The 19,018-nt window shown below is 41.1% G+C and overlaps 2 protein-coding genes across 3 annotated transcripts in view; both read right to left on the reverse strand.

Annotated features, from left to right (window-relative positions):
* Positions 1-1,069: 1,069 nt before the first annotated feature.
* Positions 1,070-16,590, reverse strand: LOC110526272 (neuropilin and tolloid-like protein 2). Of its 2 annotated transcripts, XM_021607085.3 has the most exons (9): positions 15,718-16,590; positions 13,270-13,326; positions 12,985-13,131; positions 11,099-11,347; positions 10,737-10,784; positions 10,313-10,440; positions 9,428-9,656; positions 2,810-2,923; positions 1,070-2,681 (listed from the first exon to the last, which is right to left on the reverse strand). In XM_021607085.3, the coding sequence occupies exons 1-9, from the start codon at positions 15,725-15,727 to the stop codon at positions 2,017-2,019; spliced, it is 1,647 nt and encodes a 548-aa protein (XP_021462760.2). In that variant the 5' UTR covers positions 15,728-16,590; the 3' UTR covers positions 1,070-2,016. The 2 variants fall into 2 exon arrangements, with proteins under 2 accessions (XP_021462760.2, XP_021462762.2); XM_021607087.3 differs by lacking the exons at positions 12,985-13,131; positions 13,270-13,326 and having other exon boundaries at positions 15,718-16,109.
* Positions 16,591-16,656: 66 nt separating this feature from the next.
* Positions 16,657-19,018, reverse strand: part of LOC110526271 (T-cell immunomodulatory protein) — a 111,824-nt gene continuing 109,462 nt past the window's right edge. The window contains exon 18 of the mRNA XM_021607083.3: positions 16,657-18,084. Within this exon, the coding sequence (XP_021462758.2) occupies positions 18,025-18,084 (60 nt within the window). The 3' untranslated portion in view covers positions 16,657-18,024. The remainder of the gene's footprint in view (positions 18,085-19,018) is intronic.

Below are 19,018 nucleotides of genomic sequence, written 5' to 3' on the forward strand. Positions count from 1 at the left end.
CCAAGCTAATTCCCCTCTAAGATGAAACTTTGACAAACTCACAAACAAGCTCACACATGCATTTATACACACACAGCATTTGCACAGTCTGTATATTTCTGTATGTGCGTAATTTGTCCTCTCTTGGTTGACACCGTCTACCATATCTTTACATCTAGGCCCGACAGAATCATATCATTGGGTCTATGTTGGTAGGAATATGAACTGTGTATCGTATCCATGAGGTGTTGTAATGGCTGGAACCTGGGACAAAAGGACACTTGAGTTCCCATAACTTTGTGACAGATAATTTGAGTATTAGATTACTATGGGTCTATTTCAATTTGGGCAGATTGAGAATTACCAGCATCACAGCACCTTCTGTTGACCTCTGTCACTACGTTCATAGAGTTCATATATGGTTTTTGTGGCTTTCAGAGGGCTTCATTGTAGCTTCAGACCCCATTGGTACTAGTAGCCCTCTGTCTGTCCTCTGCCTTTTTAAGATGGATGAAGCCCTAAGCCCTCTCATATTGTCTAATGCAACATGACAGCAGAGATAGGGGGTTGGGATGTTGGTTGGTGGAGAGAGAATCAGCCTCTATGACTGATGTCTGTCTCCATGTTTTGTGTGTCTCATCTGACTATCATGTTGCAGTAAATTAAGTGAAATTATATTTAATTGACATTGATTACTACAGACACGAATGGACATAAGATCCTATACACTGCATGCTGCATAGTTCATTTTGATTGAAGAGGGCTCTTAAAAGGACGGTTACACAAAACTCTTTTTTTTTTATTACATCAGTTCCATGTATAATATAATCATATAAATACATTTTTATTTGACTGAGCAGAGTAAATCATGGTAATTAATTACAATAAACATAATGAATTGAAATTCTAAAATGGCTAAGAATACTATGTATTTGTACACATCAACAAAACAAAAACTTAACTTCAGGGTATTTTCATTATTTGCAATTCCTATGCTGTTTCATTAAGTTGTGGGGTTTTGGTATTTTTTAAAATTTATTATGTAGAGCAACTGTCAGTGTTTACTTATGAAATGAAAGGCAGACACAGGTAGGTGAGTAAGGTCTCTTTTAATGAAACAATGAAATCCTACAACCAATGATTGAAATAATAAATGGTGGCCCATGTCTGTCTGATGCAACAGGTTGTGCTTGTTTTAAATGTCAGCTCAGAAGACACAATCTGAAGTCCTTATTCCACCATTCAGGTATAACAACGTTTCTGAATTAAAAGTCGCTAAACTATTTAGGCTACTATTTCACATCACTCTGAATTCGTTACCCACTCCTATATTACCCTTTTAGCTCATCTATCTTGTCAAAAGTTCATGGAAACTCAACCCTGTACCAGGCGAGTTTGTGTGGGCATCCCAATCCCGTTATAGATTCCCTCTGTTTTATATCCTCTGGGTTCACCACTATAGTCCACATCTGAACTCAAAAATCCCCAAATGGACCCAAGATGTTAAAAAGCACACATCTGTCTAGATATTATACATGAACATCTGACACTTCTGAATGTATATTTACGGTGTTCTCTCGAGACATGGAATATTCATTGGGGCTCTGCAAGTGTGTGGATGTGTGTGTGTGTGTGTGTGTGTGTGGTAATCATAACCCGCATCAAATCATTGTCATCATATATGCACATTTTTATCAAATCAAACAATATCAAATGAATGGGTTAAAAGCCAAGCAACAACATGAAGCTTGATATTCTGGTTTTAATATACAGTACATAGACGAAAATAAAGACGAAAATAAGTTATGAGAAGAATAATATATCTGTGCTTGACATGTGAATGAATGTAAATACAGCAAACAGTCTAAAGTAATTTTCATCAGTGTCTCTGTTTCCCTGTGTGGCAGTGTCCAGTTCTTTTGAGCATACAGGGGAAAGGCTGAATCTGCATGCGAGAGTCTTCCCTATTATACTGATCAAAAGAAGGAAAACAGAAAATAAATGAGTCTCCTTTTCTTCCCCCTCTCCTCTCTTCACCTAGAAGTCCATGGACATTGAGCGCTGCTGGGGGTCGACGATGCTGGTGTTATTGCGGCCCCCGTTGCGGGAGCTGAGGGTGCCACAGCCTCCTGGTCCAGAACTTGGCCCGGCCGCTCCGCCGCGGACGTAGATCTCACAGGGGATCTCCTCCATGACGCGGTCTTCAATGACCTTCTCGGCACAATCATGAGTCTGTTTGTAGCCGTAGCAGCTTTTCTTATAGGTGCTGTTAAAGGTCTTCATGGGCGGGGGCTTGGAGAAGTCGTTGTGGTAGGAGAGCTCCATGGAGCTGAGGGTGGTGCGGCTCTGCTTCAAGCTGCTCCCCGAGGCCTGCAAGCCACAATGGTGCTCGTGGACACAGCGAGACGTGGTGGAGGAGCGGCGTAGCTTGTGGTAGCTCTCCAGCTCCTCTGATAGGTCGGCCAGGTCAGAGGAGATCTCCTTGTCACGGAGGGAGAAGAGCTCGTAGTGGGGAGGGTCAAAGACCTCCTGGAAGCCAGCCTTGTTGAAGACTGGCCGGCGAGCTACCAACTTCTTCCTGGGCTGCTTCATCTGTACCAGGATGGAGATGATGAGTAGGACTAGAACCACGCCTGAAGACACGCCGATCACCGTGCCGTGGGTATTAGTGATCTGATGGAACAGGCCATTGGATTTCTTCTCTGTTTGTGAAGCGGGGAAAAAAATAGTAAGTCTACTATAATGGTTTGGTTGTCATAAGTCAATTTACCACGCGATAAAAGTACTAAATGATTAAAAGTATCCCATAGGAAATTAAAGTTTCACTCACCCTTACAATGGTTCTCATCCCAGGGGTAGACACAGTTCTGTACCCCATTACACACCAAGGAGTTATTGATGCACATGTTGCTATGGCAAAAGAATGTGTTGCTATTGCATGGGGCTGAAACAAGAGACAAGGTAAAGTTATTAATGATGAAAACTACTGCAATAAAATGCAGACATCTAGCAACTTAAAACCATACATCATCATTTACAGCTTGCATGACATGATTGGCAATTGAAATGGCTGCTTCTCCTAGCCACCGTGTAGAGGGGAAAACAGCGTATGGAGTGCAGTAAATCAATTTAGACGGCCATCACGAGGCACAGATGGCCAGGCGCGCTGAGACTCCAGATTAAACTAGCTCTTACAATGCGAGTCACGAGACAGCCAAGAAGGCTGGTAAATTGAACGTGGGCTGCTGCGCCCAGGAGATGGATGTGCGAGGCTGGTTCTGTGGGTCCTAACAGGATGCCCCCCGCCACACACTTACATCCCCTTTCCTCCTGCCACCCCACTCCACTCATTCTCTGATAGAGATCCAATCCAAATCCCCCTCCCCACACACACACCTCTGAAACCCCATCAGACAGTACTACAGCAAGGTAGACACTAGCCCCCACCAGGTACCACTGCACCCCTGACACATACACGATGTTTAGGGCACATTGCCGAACACCAAACCATTCCCCTCCACTGCTGCGAGGCTAAGCGGTTCTGACAGCGGGGAAAAAGGGGTCAGAACACACCTTTCGTCTCCCGTTGAGTGCGTAGAGCTCCTGACTATGCGCTCACTTCCAAACCGATTAGACATCTCTCGCATTCAAAAAGCCTGACACTCTCTCTGGGTGTCAGCGCTGGTTCGTGTTCCCCCATCTGTGGTTCTGAGAGAACCCAGAACCACAGAGGTAATGAAAATGATGATGCACAGGACTAAGTGTGTCAGTGGTGTTCTGAGAAGGATAAGGACAAAAATGTCCAAGGTGATGAGGCGGGTAAAAGTGCCTTGACTGATTCCTAAAGCTGACGTCGGGACAACATGAATTTGAAAAGCAAGGCAATCATAGTGAAATATGTGGTCATGTTTAATATGCAGTCATGTTTAATATGCGTCAGAATGTTTTAAGAGCTCTCTTACAAAACTGTTGAAAAAAAAAAAAAAAAAAAATCATTAAGACAGTGTAAATATTTAAAAATATCCAAAATGAATACAGCAATTAATATATATCTCTGATTATTCAGGCATTCAATGAAAATAGTGTGGTCGAGGAACAACTGAAGAGTTTATTTCCAAAACGCTATATCGACTAATTATTTGTGTTTTTTTTCATGATAAATTAATGGTTATTTTATTTAACTAGGCAAGTCAGTTAAGAACAAATTCTTATTTTCAATGACGGCCTAGGAACAGTGGGTTAGAACGACAGATTCAAACCCCCTTGTCAGCTCGGGGGTTTGAACTTGCAACCTTGCGGTTACTAGTCCAACGCTCTAACCACTAGGCTACCCTGCCGCCCCGTTATGGGTATGAGTATGTAAAATATTACTCCTCACACATTATATATATATATATATATATATACACACACACACACACACACACACACACACACATATATACATACATACATATACACATATACACACACACACACCCATATACAGTGCCTTGCAAAAGTATTCGGCCCCCTTGAACTTTGCGACCTTTTGCCACATTTCAGGCTTCAAACATATAGATATAAAACTGTATTTTTTTGTGAAGAATCAACAACAAGTGGGACACAATCATGAAGTGGAACGACATTTATTGGATATTTCAAACTTTTTTAACAAATCAAAAACTGAAAAATTGGGCATGCAAAATTATTCAGCCCCCTTAAGTTAATACCTTGTAACGCCACCTTTTGCTGCGATTACAGCTGTAAGTCGCTTGGGGTATGTCTCTATCAGTTTTGCACATCGAGAGACTGACATTTTTTCCCATTCCTCCTTGCAAAACAGATCGAACTCAGTGAGGTTGGATGGAGAGCATTTGTGAACAGCAGTTTTCAGTTCTTTCCACAGATTCTCGATTGGATTCAGGTCTGGACTTTGACTTGGCCATTCTAACACCTGGATATGTTTATTTTTGAACCATTCCATTGTAGATTTTGCTTTATGTTTTGGATCATTGTCTTGTTGGAAGACAAATCTCCGTCCCAGTCTCAGGTCTTTTGCAGACTCCATCAGGTTCTTCCAGAATGGTCCTGTATTTGGCTCCATCCATCTTCCCATCAATTTTAACCATCTTCCCTGTCTCTGCTGAAGAAAAGCAGGCCCAAACCATGATGCTGCCACCACCATGTTTGACAGTGGGGATGGTGTGTTCAGGGTGATGAGCTGTGTTTCTTTTACGCCAAACATAACGTTTTGCATTGTTGCCAAAAAGTTCAATTTTGGTTTCATCTGACCAGAGCACCTTCTTCCACATGTTTGGTGTGTCTCCCAGGTGGCTTGTGGCAAACTTTAAACAACACTTTTTATGGATATCTTTAAGAAATGGCTTTCTTCTTGCCACTCTTCCATAAAGTCCAGATTTGTGCAATATACGACTGATTGTTGTCCTATGGACAGAGTCTCCCACCTCAGCTGTAGATCTCTGCAGTTCATCCAGAGTGATCATGGGCCTCTTGGCTGCATCTCTGATCAGTCTTCTCCTTGTATGAGCTGAAAGTTTAGAGGGACGGCCAGGTCTTGGTAGATTTGCAGTGGTCTGATACTCCTTCCATTTCAATATTATCGCTTGCACAGTGCTCCTTGGGATGTTTAAAGCTTGGGAAATATTTTTGTATCCAAATCCGGCTTTAAACTTCTTCACAACAGTATCTCGGACCTGCCTGGTGTGTTCCTTGTTCTTCATGATGCTCCCTGCGCTTTTAACGGACCTCTGAGACTATCACAGTGCAGGTGCATTTATACAGAGACTTGATCACACACAGGTGGATTGTATTTATCATCATTAGTCATTTAGGTCAACATTGGATCATTCAGAGATCCTCGCTGAACTTCTGGAGAGAGTTTGCTGCACTGAAAGTAAAGGGGCTGAATAATTTTGCACGCCCAATATTTCAGTTTTTGATTTGTTAAAAAAGTTTTAAATATCCAATAAATGTCGTTCCACTTCATGATTGTGTCCCACTTGTTGTTGATTCTTCACAAAAAAATACAGTTTTATATCTTTATGTTTGAAGCCTGAAATGTGGCAAAAGGTCCAAAGTTCAAGGGGGCCGAATACTTTCGCAAGGCACTGTATACACACCCATACAGCATATACAAAAACACACACTGTTTAGCTGGAATGTAATGTTCGTATCCTGTATATTTAACATATAAATGAAACCCATCATAATTCTAACCTCATGCTATGGTGTTTGGTAAGAGTTAGTCTCGTTCCACAGGGCATCCTATTCCCTATATAGTGCACTACTTTTTACCAGAGCCCAAAATTCATATTACTATATTGATATACAATACCAGTCAAACGTTTGGGCACACCTACTCATTCCCGGGGTTTTCTACAATGTAGATTAATAGTGAAGACATTTCATAATTTTGATAACACATATGGAATCATGTAGCAACCAAAAAGGTGTTAAACAAATATTCTTCAAAGTAGCCACCCTTTGCCTTGATGACAGCTTAGCCTCTCCTGGCATTCTCTCAAACAGCTTCATGAGATATTCACCTTGAGTACATTTTAATTAACTGGAGTACCTTATTTAACTTTTAACATGTGGAATTTCTTTCCTTCTTAATGCGTTTGAGCAAATCAGTTGTGTTGTGACAAGGTACGGTTGGTATACAGAAGATGGTCTTTTACCAAATAAGGCTAAGTCCATATTATGGCAAGAACGGCTCAAATAAGCAAAGAGAAATGACAGTCCATCATTACTATAAGACATGAAGGTCAGTCAAGTTTCATCAAGTGCAGTCGCAAAAACCATCAAGCGCTATGATGAAACTGGCTCTCATGAGGACCGCCACAGGAAAGGAAGACACAGTTACATCTGCTGCAGAGGATAAGTTCACTATAGTTACCAGCCTCAGAAAATGCAGCCCAAATAAAACACATTACAGAGCCCAAGTAACAGACACATCTGAACATCAACTGTTCAGAGGAGACTGCGTGAAATCAGGCTTTCATGGTTGAATTTCTGCAAAGAAACTACTACTAAAAAGGACACCAATAAGAAGAGACTTGCTTGGGCCAAGAAACACTAGCAATGAACATTATACCGGTGGTCTGATGAGTCCAAATTTGAGATGTTTGGTTCCAACCGCCATGTCTTTGTGCGTGAGACACAAGAGTAGGTGAACAGATGATCTCCGCATGTGTGTGTGATGGTGGTGTGATGGTGATTCTATGGTGACACTGTCAGTGATTTATATAGAATGCAAGGCACACTTAACCAGTGAAACACCACCCCATCTGGTTTGCGCTTAGTGGGACTATCATTTGTTTTTCAATTGGACAATGATCCAAAACACACCTACAGGCTGTGTAAGGGCTATTTGACCAAGAAGGAGAGTGATGGAGTGCTGCATCAGATGACCTGGCCTCCACAATCACCCAACCTCAACCCAATTGAGATGGTTTGGGATGAGTTGGACCGCAGAGTGAAGGAAAAGCAGCCAACAAGTGCTCAGCATATGTGGGAACTCCTTCAATGCTGTTGGAAAAGCATTTCAGGTGAAGCTGGTTGAGAGAATGCCAATAGTGTGCAAAGCTGTCATCAAGGCAACAGGTGGCTACTAATATATTTTGATTTGTTTAACACTTTTTTGGTTACTACATGATTCCATGTGTGTTATTTCATAATTTTGGTGTCTTCACTATTATTCTACAAATTAGGAAATAGTCAAAATAAAGAAAAACCCTTGAATGAGTAGGTGTGTCCAAACTTTTGACTGGTACTGTGTGTATATACAGTATATCTCATTTTTTAAATGTTTATATCAATGTCACAAATGTATCATTTGTACAGTTCTTTAATAAACATGTAATTATTTGTCACATTTGATTGTATAAAATCTTGCAGGACTACTTTCTTCTCTAAGAGTGAGGTGGATATCTTGTTTTGCAATAAAACATTGCTATTTGTCTCTCTGAAATGAAACCATCTAGTGATATGTTTCAAGCAAATACTAGTCTGTTATTTAAAAACCCAATGCCGTGATTAGATCGGGGAAAAATAAACACACCAATTTCTATCAGAAGTTATGTAGCCCTTCACACTCATACCCATATACGGGTTGAGAATGGCAGATTTTGGCACTGATAATCACCTAAATCTGAACACAGTGGCTGTGCAGTAACATGCTATAAATAACTTCAGAGGTCAGGCTCTGCGCTTCACAGCGCTGTATGGGTTTTGACTGACAGCCGTTCTGAATTTGAGCACGGCACATAACAAGTTTACCCAATCCTTCCCGCTAAATGGACAATATTTGCAAATGTTTGTTGTCTGAGTGAGGGAAATGCAATTTATTAAGAGAACTTAATGTATTTTGAAAGATGAGATGTTGAGGATTAGAATAAATGCAACTTTGATGTCATTCAAGCATGTCAAACACCTGTGAATCCAAAATGTGCACTTTACATTTCCATATCACAAAACTCATGTCATATACATGAGTCCACTACGTTTGATGTCAAACTACAAGACAGTAGGGTGTCACACCCTCGGTTGTTCTAAACAGAATGAGCCCGTTTGTCTATGGTGAATAAAATTTGCCGCAGAACATGCACCCGACTCCTTTCCACGCGCACCAAAATTACTATTCGTTTCTCTGAATTTCCTTGTGAATGAATGCCTAAGAAACATTTCAATATATAATTGTCTATATAGGTCAAGAGTGTAAAGGGTTAAACGTAAAAAGCTAAATGTATTAACATTTCTGACAATGGATATAATGTTTTGGAAAAAACGTTTGCAACCATTTCCTCCATGGAAATGCATTTTACATACAACATCTGCCATGCAAAAGGCAGAGCTTAATGCAGAGCTTCTGATCATAATAACAATTCATATTATTTGTCATTACTATTTTCAAATTATTCAGCTTTTCCATTCATCAATGGCAGATAAATCCCATTTGTCCATTGTGAACGATGAACCATATTTATGGCCAATGTCTTCCACTGTTACCTGCATATCAATAACATTTTCTTTGAGGCACTCAGCAAAGGCCGGGGAAAAGAATTGGCTTTGCAATATCACTGCTTAGTATGCCACTTTAATTACATTTTCCATTTCTAAAATGGAGAGTTGAATGTCAGTTAGTTATTTACTATTCAGAGGATGCAGATGTCGTCAATAAATCAAGAAGAATAATGGGCAGTTGGCCCCATTTATCTCTTCCAACCTTTCAGAAATCAGCTGTGTGTCTGGAGAAAATACTGACCACTAAATCATGGGAATTAAAAAAAATAAAATAACGAGAAAAGAGGACCTGCCAATTGATAACGTACCCAGACTGATCGTAAATATTCCTCTCCATACTAACTCTTGGTTCAGATGGCCCACAATAACTGTAAGTAAGATTATAAAAAAAAAATTATAAAAAAATAAGGAGAACACTCACGGTCGACAAATGAGGTGAAGAGCATCTGGAAGCGGCTGAGTCGGCTCTTCTCGTCGGCCCACATCCTCACCACTCCCACCCCGTTGGTTAGCATGACGTCGTTAGCCACGGTGCTGCAGAACTTGGCCTTCAGGTTTTCGATGGCACTGCTGCCGTCGTACACGGCCACAAAGTTCTTGTTGCACTCGTTGGAGTGCTCCATCTGGTATTCCAGGAACCGAATGTAAATCTACAGCCAGAAATCACCACGTTACAACACAGAACCATGGCGACCCAGCTGACACTCAGAAAGAAATGAAACCCAAAATGAAGGGAAAATTGAAGCATTTATAAAGGGATATTGGAACTGAAGGATAATACATTCATACTTAGGCTAAGCCTATCCTGGTAGCACACAACAACTGGGAATCATTGACCTCAGATGAAGAGTTACAGAACTAAAATCTTTTGAGCACAAGATTGATGCTTTGCACCCACAGGAAAGGCTCTAATCTTAACATTTTGCCAATACCAAACTGTCGCTGTATCGTTCTAGAGAGTACATTGTGAATTCAGCCAGGAAAAATCCAGCCTCTTTAGCACATTTTAACTCGTAAGACTGCAGACATCGAGTGACTGCTTTTAGCTTCATTCCCAATACTGCTGATTCTGTTTTTCTGCAACATTGGCCTAATACCTGCTGCCCTGGTTAGGCTACTGCTAATTTGAGATGCCCTTCATTGTTTCCACAGCAGAGAGAGGGGGTCAGGGGACTGGCGTGTCTTTACTCCCAGTCTCCTGTGTTCTAATCAATGGGTGTGTTTTCAGTGGCTGGATCTCTGCAGTGAGTGACGTGATGACCCATTTAGCCACTGGAGAGAAGGAGCGGGGGAACAAGATGTTCACCTTGGACTGAGGAGGAGCGCGGATGGTCCAGATACAGTCCAGAGCATCACCAGTCTTAATCTTATCCTCCTCTTCTACCTGACTGGAGCGGATAACACCATCATAGCCAGCAATCTCAAACTGACAATCTGAGGGGAGAGAAAGGTGGAGGACAGGGGGAAAACACACACACACACACATATATAAGAGAAGAATTGCAGAAGAAGGAAAGGTGAGCATAAGGGAAGAGACAGAAAAACAGGAACAAATTGACAAGAGAGATGTTATAGAGGGAGAGAGAAAGAGAGAATGTGAGAGAGAGGAAAAAGAGAGGTGCCTGTGTGTGAAAGAGCATGTGTCAGTGAAAGATAGCACCCAGTAAGCTTTAGAGCACAGAGCTCTTCAAATCGGATCGGACAAACCGGTGAAATATTGAAGAGCTTACCTGGAATCGGGTTTAACAGTCCACCCACGTGCAGATGAAAATCTGGGTCTGAAATTATAAATAGGAAAGCACATGAGTCTTGATACACTGAGCTGGAATTCATGAGTAAAGAAAAGTGAGAAGATCTCATTAAAAAGGAAGCCAGATAAACTGGGGAAGGCCATTGGGGGCAAATATCTGTGGCCCGATGTGAGACGCTGACTTCAGTGTCCTAGTGTATAAAATTGGATGGGAACAAACAAGATAAATGAGGCCTTTGACCGTGAATCTGTAGCTGTGCTGCTGTCCTCATTATCCACACCTATGACTGTGTATGTAATGAGGATATGCCCAGTAGGCTAGCTCTAACTGAGAACGTGTACCTGCTATAAAGGTGTATTTGATACGGAACCCAACACCCTCCAGCTCCTCGTCGCTGCTGAACTTGATCCACATGAAGCGGCCCGTGGAGGTGACCAGGCCTGGGTTCTTCGACCCACAGAAGCGGTCGATGATCGGTGAGAAGCCGAACGGACCATCCCGCACCTCGATGTGATCAAAGCGGCACTCAAAGGAGGGCTCCATGTAGTAGTTCTTATCAAAGGCCAACTGGATTCTTTGACGAGGGAGAGCTGGAGAAGGTGAGAGAAGAGGGGTGTGTTGGGTTTTTGCCAAAAGGCTTTGCTCCATGGACTGTGTTTACCTGTACAGCAGGGTCTCAGTCTGCACAGAAACTAGTTTATTTTTATTTTTATAAAAATGTAAAAAATGGTAACAGCTAAACTCCTGTTTTCTACTCATATTCACAGCCAGTTTATAGATGCCTGCATAAACACAGAAAGGTATCTATACTCAGTGCTCGATTCAATCCTTATTGCCGAATTCAGTGCTATAATTTAAAAAAAAAAGTTTTAATTGAGCCAGCATATGCAGCTTTAACCATGGCTATGATGGTGTGTGGGATTTACATTTCAATTGCGCTGAACTTCGGTGACACGGATTGAATTGAGCCCTTACACTAATGCACATGTGCTGATGCATACACACATGACTTGGCATGACATGTCAGCATGTTTCCAACAAAAACACAAAACCTCAACCATTCATTTGAGTTTAGAAGTTCTTGTCATGTAAAGCACACCCTAAATGACTGGCTCAAGTAACCTCCCAGAATCAACATGGCTACCAGTTGCACACACCCTTTTTAAAAAATGTTTAATCCAGCTAATTCCTGTCTTTATAGATTAATTACATATGAATCAGACTGCCTGCTATGATAAAATGGCAAACGGTAGAAATGTTTATAAGAGCGGGCAATGCCTTTGAACTGAAACAACTGATACCACCATTTAAAATGATGTCACAGCTCAGACACACACCTAAAGACAAATTGTGTCACTAGCTCACCGACACTAAAAAATGTCAGCTCACACACCAAAACAAATTAGCTGTACTTTGAAGGAATGTGGGAAACAATAATGTCATTATTTTAAGAACAGGAATGAAAGGGGAAGCCTACCATACAGATTCAGCCAAACTGGCACTACTGTTGTCACAACACTAAATCACATGTATATTTCCCCTGGTAAGGATTAGAAACAAGAGCTCTCAGTTCAAAGTAGCCACATACCAAATATAGTGTTGCATAGCTTAGCCTGATAACTCAATACAACAACACACTGAAACAATCAAATCAATACACAATCACGAACCAAGAGTCACATCATCTGAGAGACAAAAAGTCTCTGGAATGCATTCAACAAAGCCATAAATTGTGAAATATAAACCAGGTTTACTGACACTTCTGTGATCAGTATTGAGTGTCTCATCCTCCTAAGACCTTTGGAGATGAGCGATGCAATTCATTACTGGGTTTGAGTCACGCTGATCTGGAAAATTGGCCTGGTTTAGCCCTGCTCATTGTGTATGCACATTGATAATTTGGATTGTCAATGCCGTTTTGTCAAGGTAGGTTCTATGGCTATGCTTGTTGATGTTTCCACAGGGGGAGCCCTTGAGCTTCACCAAGTCTTCAATTTTTCTCAGACTGATGAAATCACACTATCAGTCCCTGCAGCCTACTTTGTCTTGGTTGAGTTCTATCACAAATATATAGGTTTTGGATGTAGGTGTATCTAGTGACTGAAATGCTGACAAAATAGCAACAAACCAATAAGCACCTATTATCCACATTCTAAGGCACTGCTGAGGCCATGTGTGTGTGTCTGTGTGTGTGTGAGAAAGAGAGAAGGCAGAAACAGAAATGTACCTTCCAAGATGTAAACACACTCCTTGTTAGGGGGATATGTGTTGGGGTAGTTGGGGGACGTGAAGACTCCCCCGTTGATGTTGCGGACCCAGATGCCACATTCGTTAAGATTCTGAGGTGGACTGCCTTCATTCTGAGAAATGGACTCTGAGAAAAAGACAGTGAAAAGAATCAAGCCCATGTTTGAATTGGGATATGTATGGGATTAGATCTCTTGTGACTCTGCCACTGAAAATGCGATGCGCTACAACGTGACCAATTATTCCACCATAACAGGAGACGCACCTTTAGTTCTCTGTGCCAGGGCAAATCCCTCTTCTATCAGAATAAGGAGTACCCAGGCTGCAATAGAAAAACGTTCAAATGTCAAATGGTTTGCACCGTTATGTTTTCATAAAATAACCGACTAATACGAGTGGAACAGGTAAAAACAATAGGCAATCTAACACAGTGTGGCACACATCCCTTATTAAAAAAGCAATTATGTGAAGCTTGAAATCGGCTAGTTAAAGATAGGAAATCGTCATAGGCAGTTTAAATGAGAAACATGTCTTCTTTTCTTACGGGTGAGATAATAATAAACCTTTTTTGTTGTTGTTACTAAATGGTGTATGTGTGATTTGAACAACTGACGCAAGGGCTAGACCGGGCATCATTAAGAACTATAGCCCTGCTTATATCCATAATAACCTTATTATGCAATAATCTTGCAATTCATGAACACCAAGTGTGTAGGACATGAAACAATACTTGACAGAATATTGATCCTTGGGTCTTGTAGATGTATCCCTACCATTGTACTTCATAGGTTGTGCCATTGAGAGCTTATCTAAAAAGCATCTTATCGGAGCCAAGACGTATCGCAACCTAAAGCCCGAAGCCGAATTCAGATCGACGCCTAAAGAGCCATCTCCTCCATTCACAGATAAATCAAGAAGACTGTGTATGTGTTATCATATTGTCCTCTGATGGTGTATCAGGGACCACTCATTGGTAGGCCCACATCATCAGGCCTGTCAGAGCATCACCAACCCTCCAGCCTCCTGAATGAAGACAGCACCAGAACAAATAGGATAAGGCTCACAGGCGTGATGCCATAATGAGAGACAGGCATCAGGGAGGGAGCAGCAACAGCACAGCATTGTGTGTAATATCAGTGCTAAAACTGCTCGCCGTACTCCTGTGCACATTTCAGCCCACAACACTACTGTCTTCTCCAGATAAGCCGATGTAGGTTTACCCCCAATGGATTTTAATAGACTGCACTGCTTATATCACATTAAAAACGTGAGCGGGGAGCCTGACAGATGCATAATGAAACATGGAATGACTATAGCCACCCAGGCTTGCAAAAAGAAATCAGACCGCATGTTCTCTACTATAGAGAATTTAAAACACACCCAGTCGCACATACACAGCCTCCCTCTTCTCGGCCTTGATACGCTGAAGGCCAAACTGCACACACACTTTTCCATGCATGGCCTGACTATAAGGCTATTCAGAGATTTGCCCTTTCTGGATACTACTCCACTATGGGGGACCACTGAGAGTGTAACTACCTCCTAAAAGCAGTCTATGGCAGGAATTCATTGTAGAACACAGTTGGTTCAAACAGTTTTGAATGGACCTGAAAGTCTGATTTAAAAAGGTTGAATGCCTTTACAAAATAGCCTACACTACCGGAAGAACATGAGTGGGAGAGCGTTTCAAATACAAATGGATGGCCTACCACATTGCTTGGTTAAAATTAACCCAAAAAGCATAAATATGTCCCCGTTGGGTGTTGGCTGATGTAATATAATTGCAGAATCAGAATGCAAAATAAAACATAGGGTTATTAGATCGCTACAGTAACTGGTTGATAATACGTAGCCGACCAGGCATCGTGCCCTTCATGACCGAAGTAGCCCAGTCCTACTGAAGTGAACTCAACATGAGGTTCTCGCCCTCGGTTATAAGATTCGGTGTAGTTTACAAGCTAGGTGTGTTAAACAATACTTGACAGTCCCTTTAATAATAATAATAATAAGCCTACAGTACAGTACAAAAAACAATTATTTCACAGCATAATATGGTGGCTTAAAATGAGCTGCAAACCGCAGCTGTGGTCTTGTCCCAGATGTTGCGCGAATCAGCAGGAGCTGTCTCAAGCTCTCTAGCTCGGTCACCTTTTACCATAGATGCAAAAGTGTTACACAAAGTGGATTGAGACGCAACCAATGCAAAAAAAAGATACCAAGTTTAAATTGACGGATTTTTCTTTACCATTTGGATTTTCATTATGCTAATTAAATTTCCGCGGTGACGCGGACATCGACCTTAGGTGTTAATAGAAAAGTAACCTAAATTGGAACGCATTCTTCCGGATTGTGTAGCCTTGTGCCAATATCCTACCCTATAAAATGTGATATTTGCACGTTTCAAAGACGACCCCTTGCAGTAAAAAATAAAAGTAATATTAAAGCTAATAGAACATATAACTGAATAGAAGTAAACATGCAGATGGCGATGCCTTTCAGGGATTTAGGATTCTTGCAAACATGAAGAACACAATACAACTTGGCGCAAGAGAAAATACAACGGCATACATTTGGTAAGGATGAGTTTCGCTTATATTGCAGAAGAATAAGGGATGAATTACACCACAGCCGATACGAGTGATTAACCTTCTGTATAATAATCAGTGGTTCTTAATACGATCTAAAAATCACTCGGATGTTCTGTTAAACTCACCTATGTGCATTTCCTCTCCCTGTGTGGTGGTGCCAAATATGTTCTCCTTCTTAAGCTTGGGGAGTTACACGCTTTATTTTCCCATTTTATGGATCCAAGGCAATGAGTCGCTGTCTATACAATCCAACTTTTAATTGATCTCCTTAATTCCATAGTCAGAAAGAAAACCATCCACTCCGAACTTCCTCTGAGGAAAACAAGCGCTTGTTCTTCAACCACTCCCGGTAAGTATTAGATACAACGTTAATTCCATCTAGACAGGTGTCTTGTAGTTCCAAATGCAACATATGCTATTATTAAAGTAGGTTGTATTGTCCAGTGAGGTTGAGCAGAAGTATCCGAGAGACGCGCACAGAGTGGTCTGTGGCTGAACTGAAGTAATGGCACCAAACAAGGCTCATTTAAGCTCTGGGCGATGTATGCGTGAATGAGCTGCTTGTACGCATGCACCCCATCGCCGAGCGTAAAATCGGCTGCGTTTCTCCCTGCGTACAAGTATCTTCTCTGCTCGTGTTGTATTGAAGGATTATATTGGTAAAATTGAGCAGAGCCATTTATAATATAATACAAAACGAACTGAGCAAGTTACAAAAAAAAACGGAAATGTTGACAGCATTTAATCAGGACACTCTTTACTCAGTAAGTTGTTCCCAAGAGACATCAGACAGTAAAACATCAACTGCTATTTAAATGTCAACCATTTTATTAGACTATCATTTTACCGTAAGTGCCAGATTGCAATACATTATGCTGCATGAGCTAAAAATAACTCAAAACCGTAGGCTATCCCAAGTTGTCACTTCCAATCGTTTCTTTAGTCATCAGCTCACTAGGAGAATTGACTTTTTCGGATGGACATGCGTGTCTATGAAACGGGAAGGCAATAGTGAGACGGAAATACATGTAAATGAATTCAAAACAAGTGAGAACCACCATGAATTAAGCATGATAAACACTTTAATTTTCAACCCATCATCCCATAAACATTCAAAAGCAATGATCATATTTCCCGATTACGCGCAGAATCCACACAAAACACAAAAATAAATCTTAGACATCACTATTAATCATTAGTTTAAAAAAAAGTTCAAACCACAGGCATGAGATGATAGCAAAATAAATATTTGGATGTTAGACCAGTACCACCTGGAAACAGTGCCCCACGTTAATTCAAAATGAAATACAATTTTTTAATATTAGAGGCTTAGACATTGATGATAATATTGATGATTGCACTTTCTGTTGGTTAAATAACAAACCTATTTCCCCTTGTAAGTAAAAGTAGTTTAAGTGTTATGTGGACCATTCTTCAATTTAACACCACAGTTTAGTTGACGTTTTTAATGAACACAATGTTTGGCAGTCCAAAGACACACCATGTTTATCATGTGAGACAAACAAGATTATTAAGAGTGAGAAAGACTAAAAAGGACATGACCAAACCAGAGGGGTCAGTAGTACAGGCCATTCCAATACCACTGTGAGTGAGGGCAGTGGAAAGGGGGAGCTGTCAAACAAGGATAGGACATTGTGTCAGGTATTTGGAGGGGAATTTGAGAAAAAGGAGGGGAAAAGTGCATAATAAACTTGACACATACATTAACCCTCATTATGGACCATGTACTATGCGCATGATATACAGTAGAGCACAATGGATGCATCCAGTGTAAATACCCTGTTTGGGTCAGTGGACTCCATGTGTAAGATTCCTCTATAGCAGTCCATAGAAAACAATAACTTTTACAAATTGACATACAGAAGGCATACAGGAAGACAATGGATGACTGGACATGCATAATAATTCAAGTAGCATTACAATAGCAATGCTTCCCCCAAAACAAATAAATCAGTACTGTGTTTTGCAGATCAGGATGACTTGGATTGAACATTTAAACACTGCAAATTCACGACGTAAACTGTTAGTGCCGATTTGACATCCACACATAAGGAGCTAAGCCAAAACATTGACTAAAAAGTCAACTGGGATTTCACTCAGTGTACTTTCACTCAGTAGTCCTGTTTAGATTTGGGTTCAGCCATCATTTTGGCCGTTGAAATGTATTAGGGAATGTGAATTTAAAAAAGAACACGTTCAAATTCCAACCAAATCTGTGCAAGTATGCGAGAAGTAACCTGTCTGTCTCTTTTACATTTGATCATCTTTAATGGATATTTAAACACTTAAATGGCTCATCCTCAAGAGGCCGAGGGGATTAAATAAATAAACAATTCCATCGGCCAGCAAACTTAAATAAAACAGAAAGCAGGCATGACTGTTTCCCATGGTCCATCTCTTCCTGTGCTCCTTCACATAGCATCAAAATGGAACCGGTGTGCTTCCTGTCTCTTCTCCCGGTCGTCCGCTTTCTGAAACACACACAGGGCAATGGTCAGGGGTCACGAGTCAGACAAACGCAGACAAGCAGAGTCTAACAGTCAGCGACGGTGAGGGAGTGGTGGGGCTGAAACCATTATAGAATAATAATGAAACTAGCAGACCTACTGAGTGGTCAGGGGTACAATCTATCTGAGGCAGGAAATCATTATTACAAGTGTTAATGTGGTATCGCTTCAATGTACAATTACGTACCCTCTGTGGGTGAATGAGGATAATTCACGTTTATTTTTAGCGTTCCCTTGACGACAGGCAGCACATAAAAGGCACGTATGATGAAAAAAAAGGAACCTTCAAAATGCAGTGGAGACGAAGCTGACAGATTTGTTCTGGAACTACTCCCCATACGACAGACAGTCCTGATGGAGTACACCAACATCTAAGCAGAGAGTCTGTCGGCCGTATCTGTGTTGTTCAGGACTTAAGGGAGCAGACAGTCTTTAGGACTAAGTGTTCAGTTACTTCCGCTTGTTTTTATGGCGTGTACACAGTACATCAGTACATGGACATACTGTAATATCTCCTTAGGTCTCATTCAGTGAACTGGCTTGTAATCCTGTCAATATTGCCAAGTTCATTGTGGTGTATGAACATGAAATAATTGAGTGTTCAGGGGATATAATTGTGTCGTTATTCCATATGCGATGTGTCATGTATTGAATGGTCTGAAACCTACTGATTGAGTGCTCAAGTATACAAATCTTGTTCAGATTGAACGTGAGGTTCAGTAACGCGATAACTTGACCTATTTGAATGGTCTACTGAATGCGCTAACCTATCCATACTCTGTGCTAAGGCTGTGGGGCCTTGAACTAAGCATAAAATGCAGGACAAAATGGGATAAGACCTTTGTCACATTGTATGCATTACGCAACGTGGAGGCATAATGCAGCCTTCATCGCTCTG

The sequence above is a fragment of the Oncorhynchus mykiss genome, chromosome 6, assembly GCF_057628025.1.
Source record: "Oncorhynchus mykiss isolate SJ-2025 chromosome 6, ASM5762802v1, whole genome shotgun sequence".
NCBI classification, from domain to species: domain Eukaryota; kingdom Metazoa; phylum Chordata; class Actinopteri; order Salmoniformes; family Salmonidae; genus Oncorhynchus; species Oncorhynchus mykiss.

Bases quoted from the DNA above. Each gene is read 5' to 3' on its own strand.
- LOC110526272 (XM_021607085.3), bottom strand. The intron at 13,132-13,269 runs GTGCGTCTCCTG...TCTTTTTCTCAG, and splicing joins CCTGGCACAGAGAACTAAAG to AGTCCATTTCTCAGAATGAA. The intron at 10,785-11,098 runs GTACACGTTCTC...TTATAATTTCAG, and splicing joins CAAATACACCTTTATAGCAG to ACCCAGATTTTCATCTGCAC.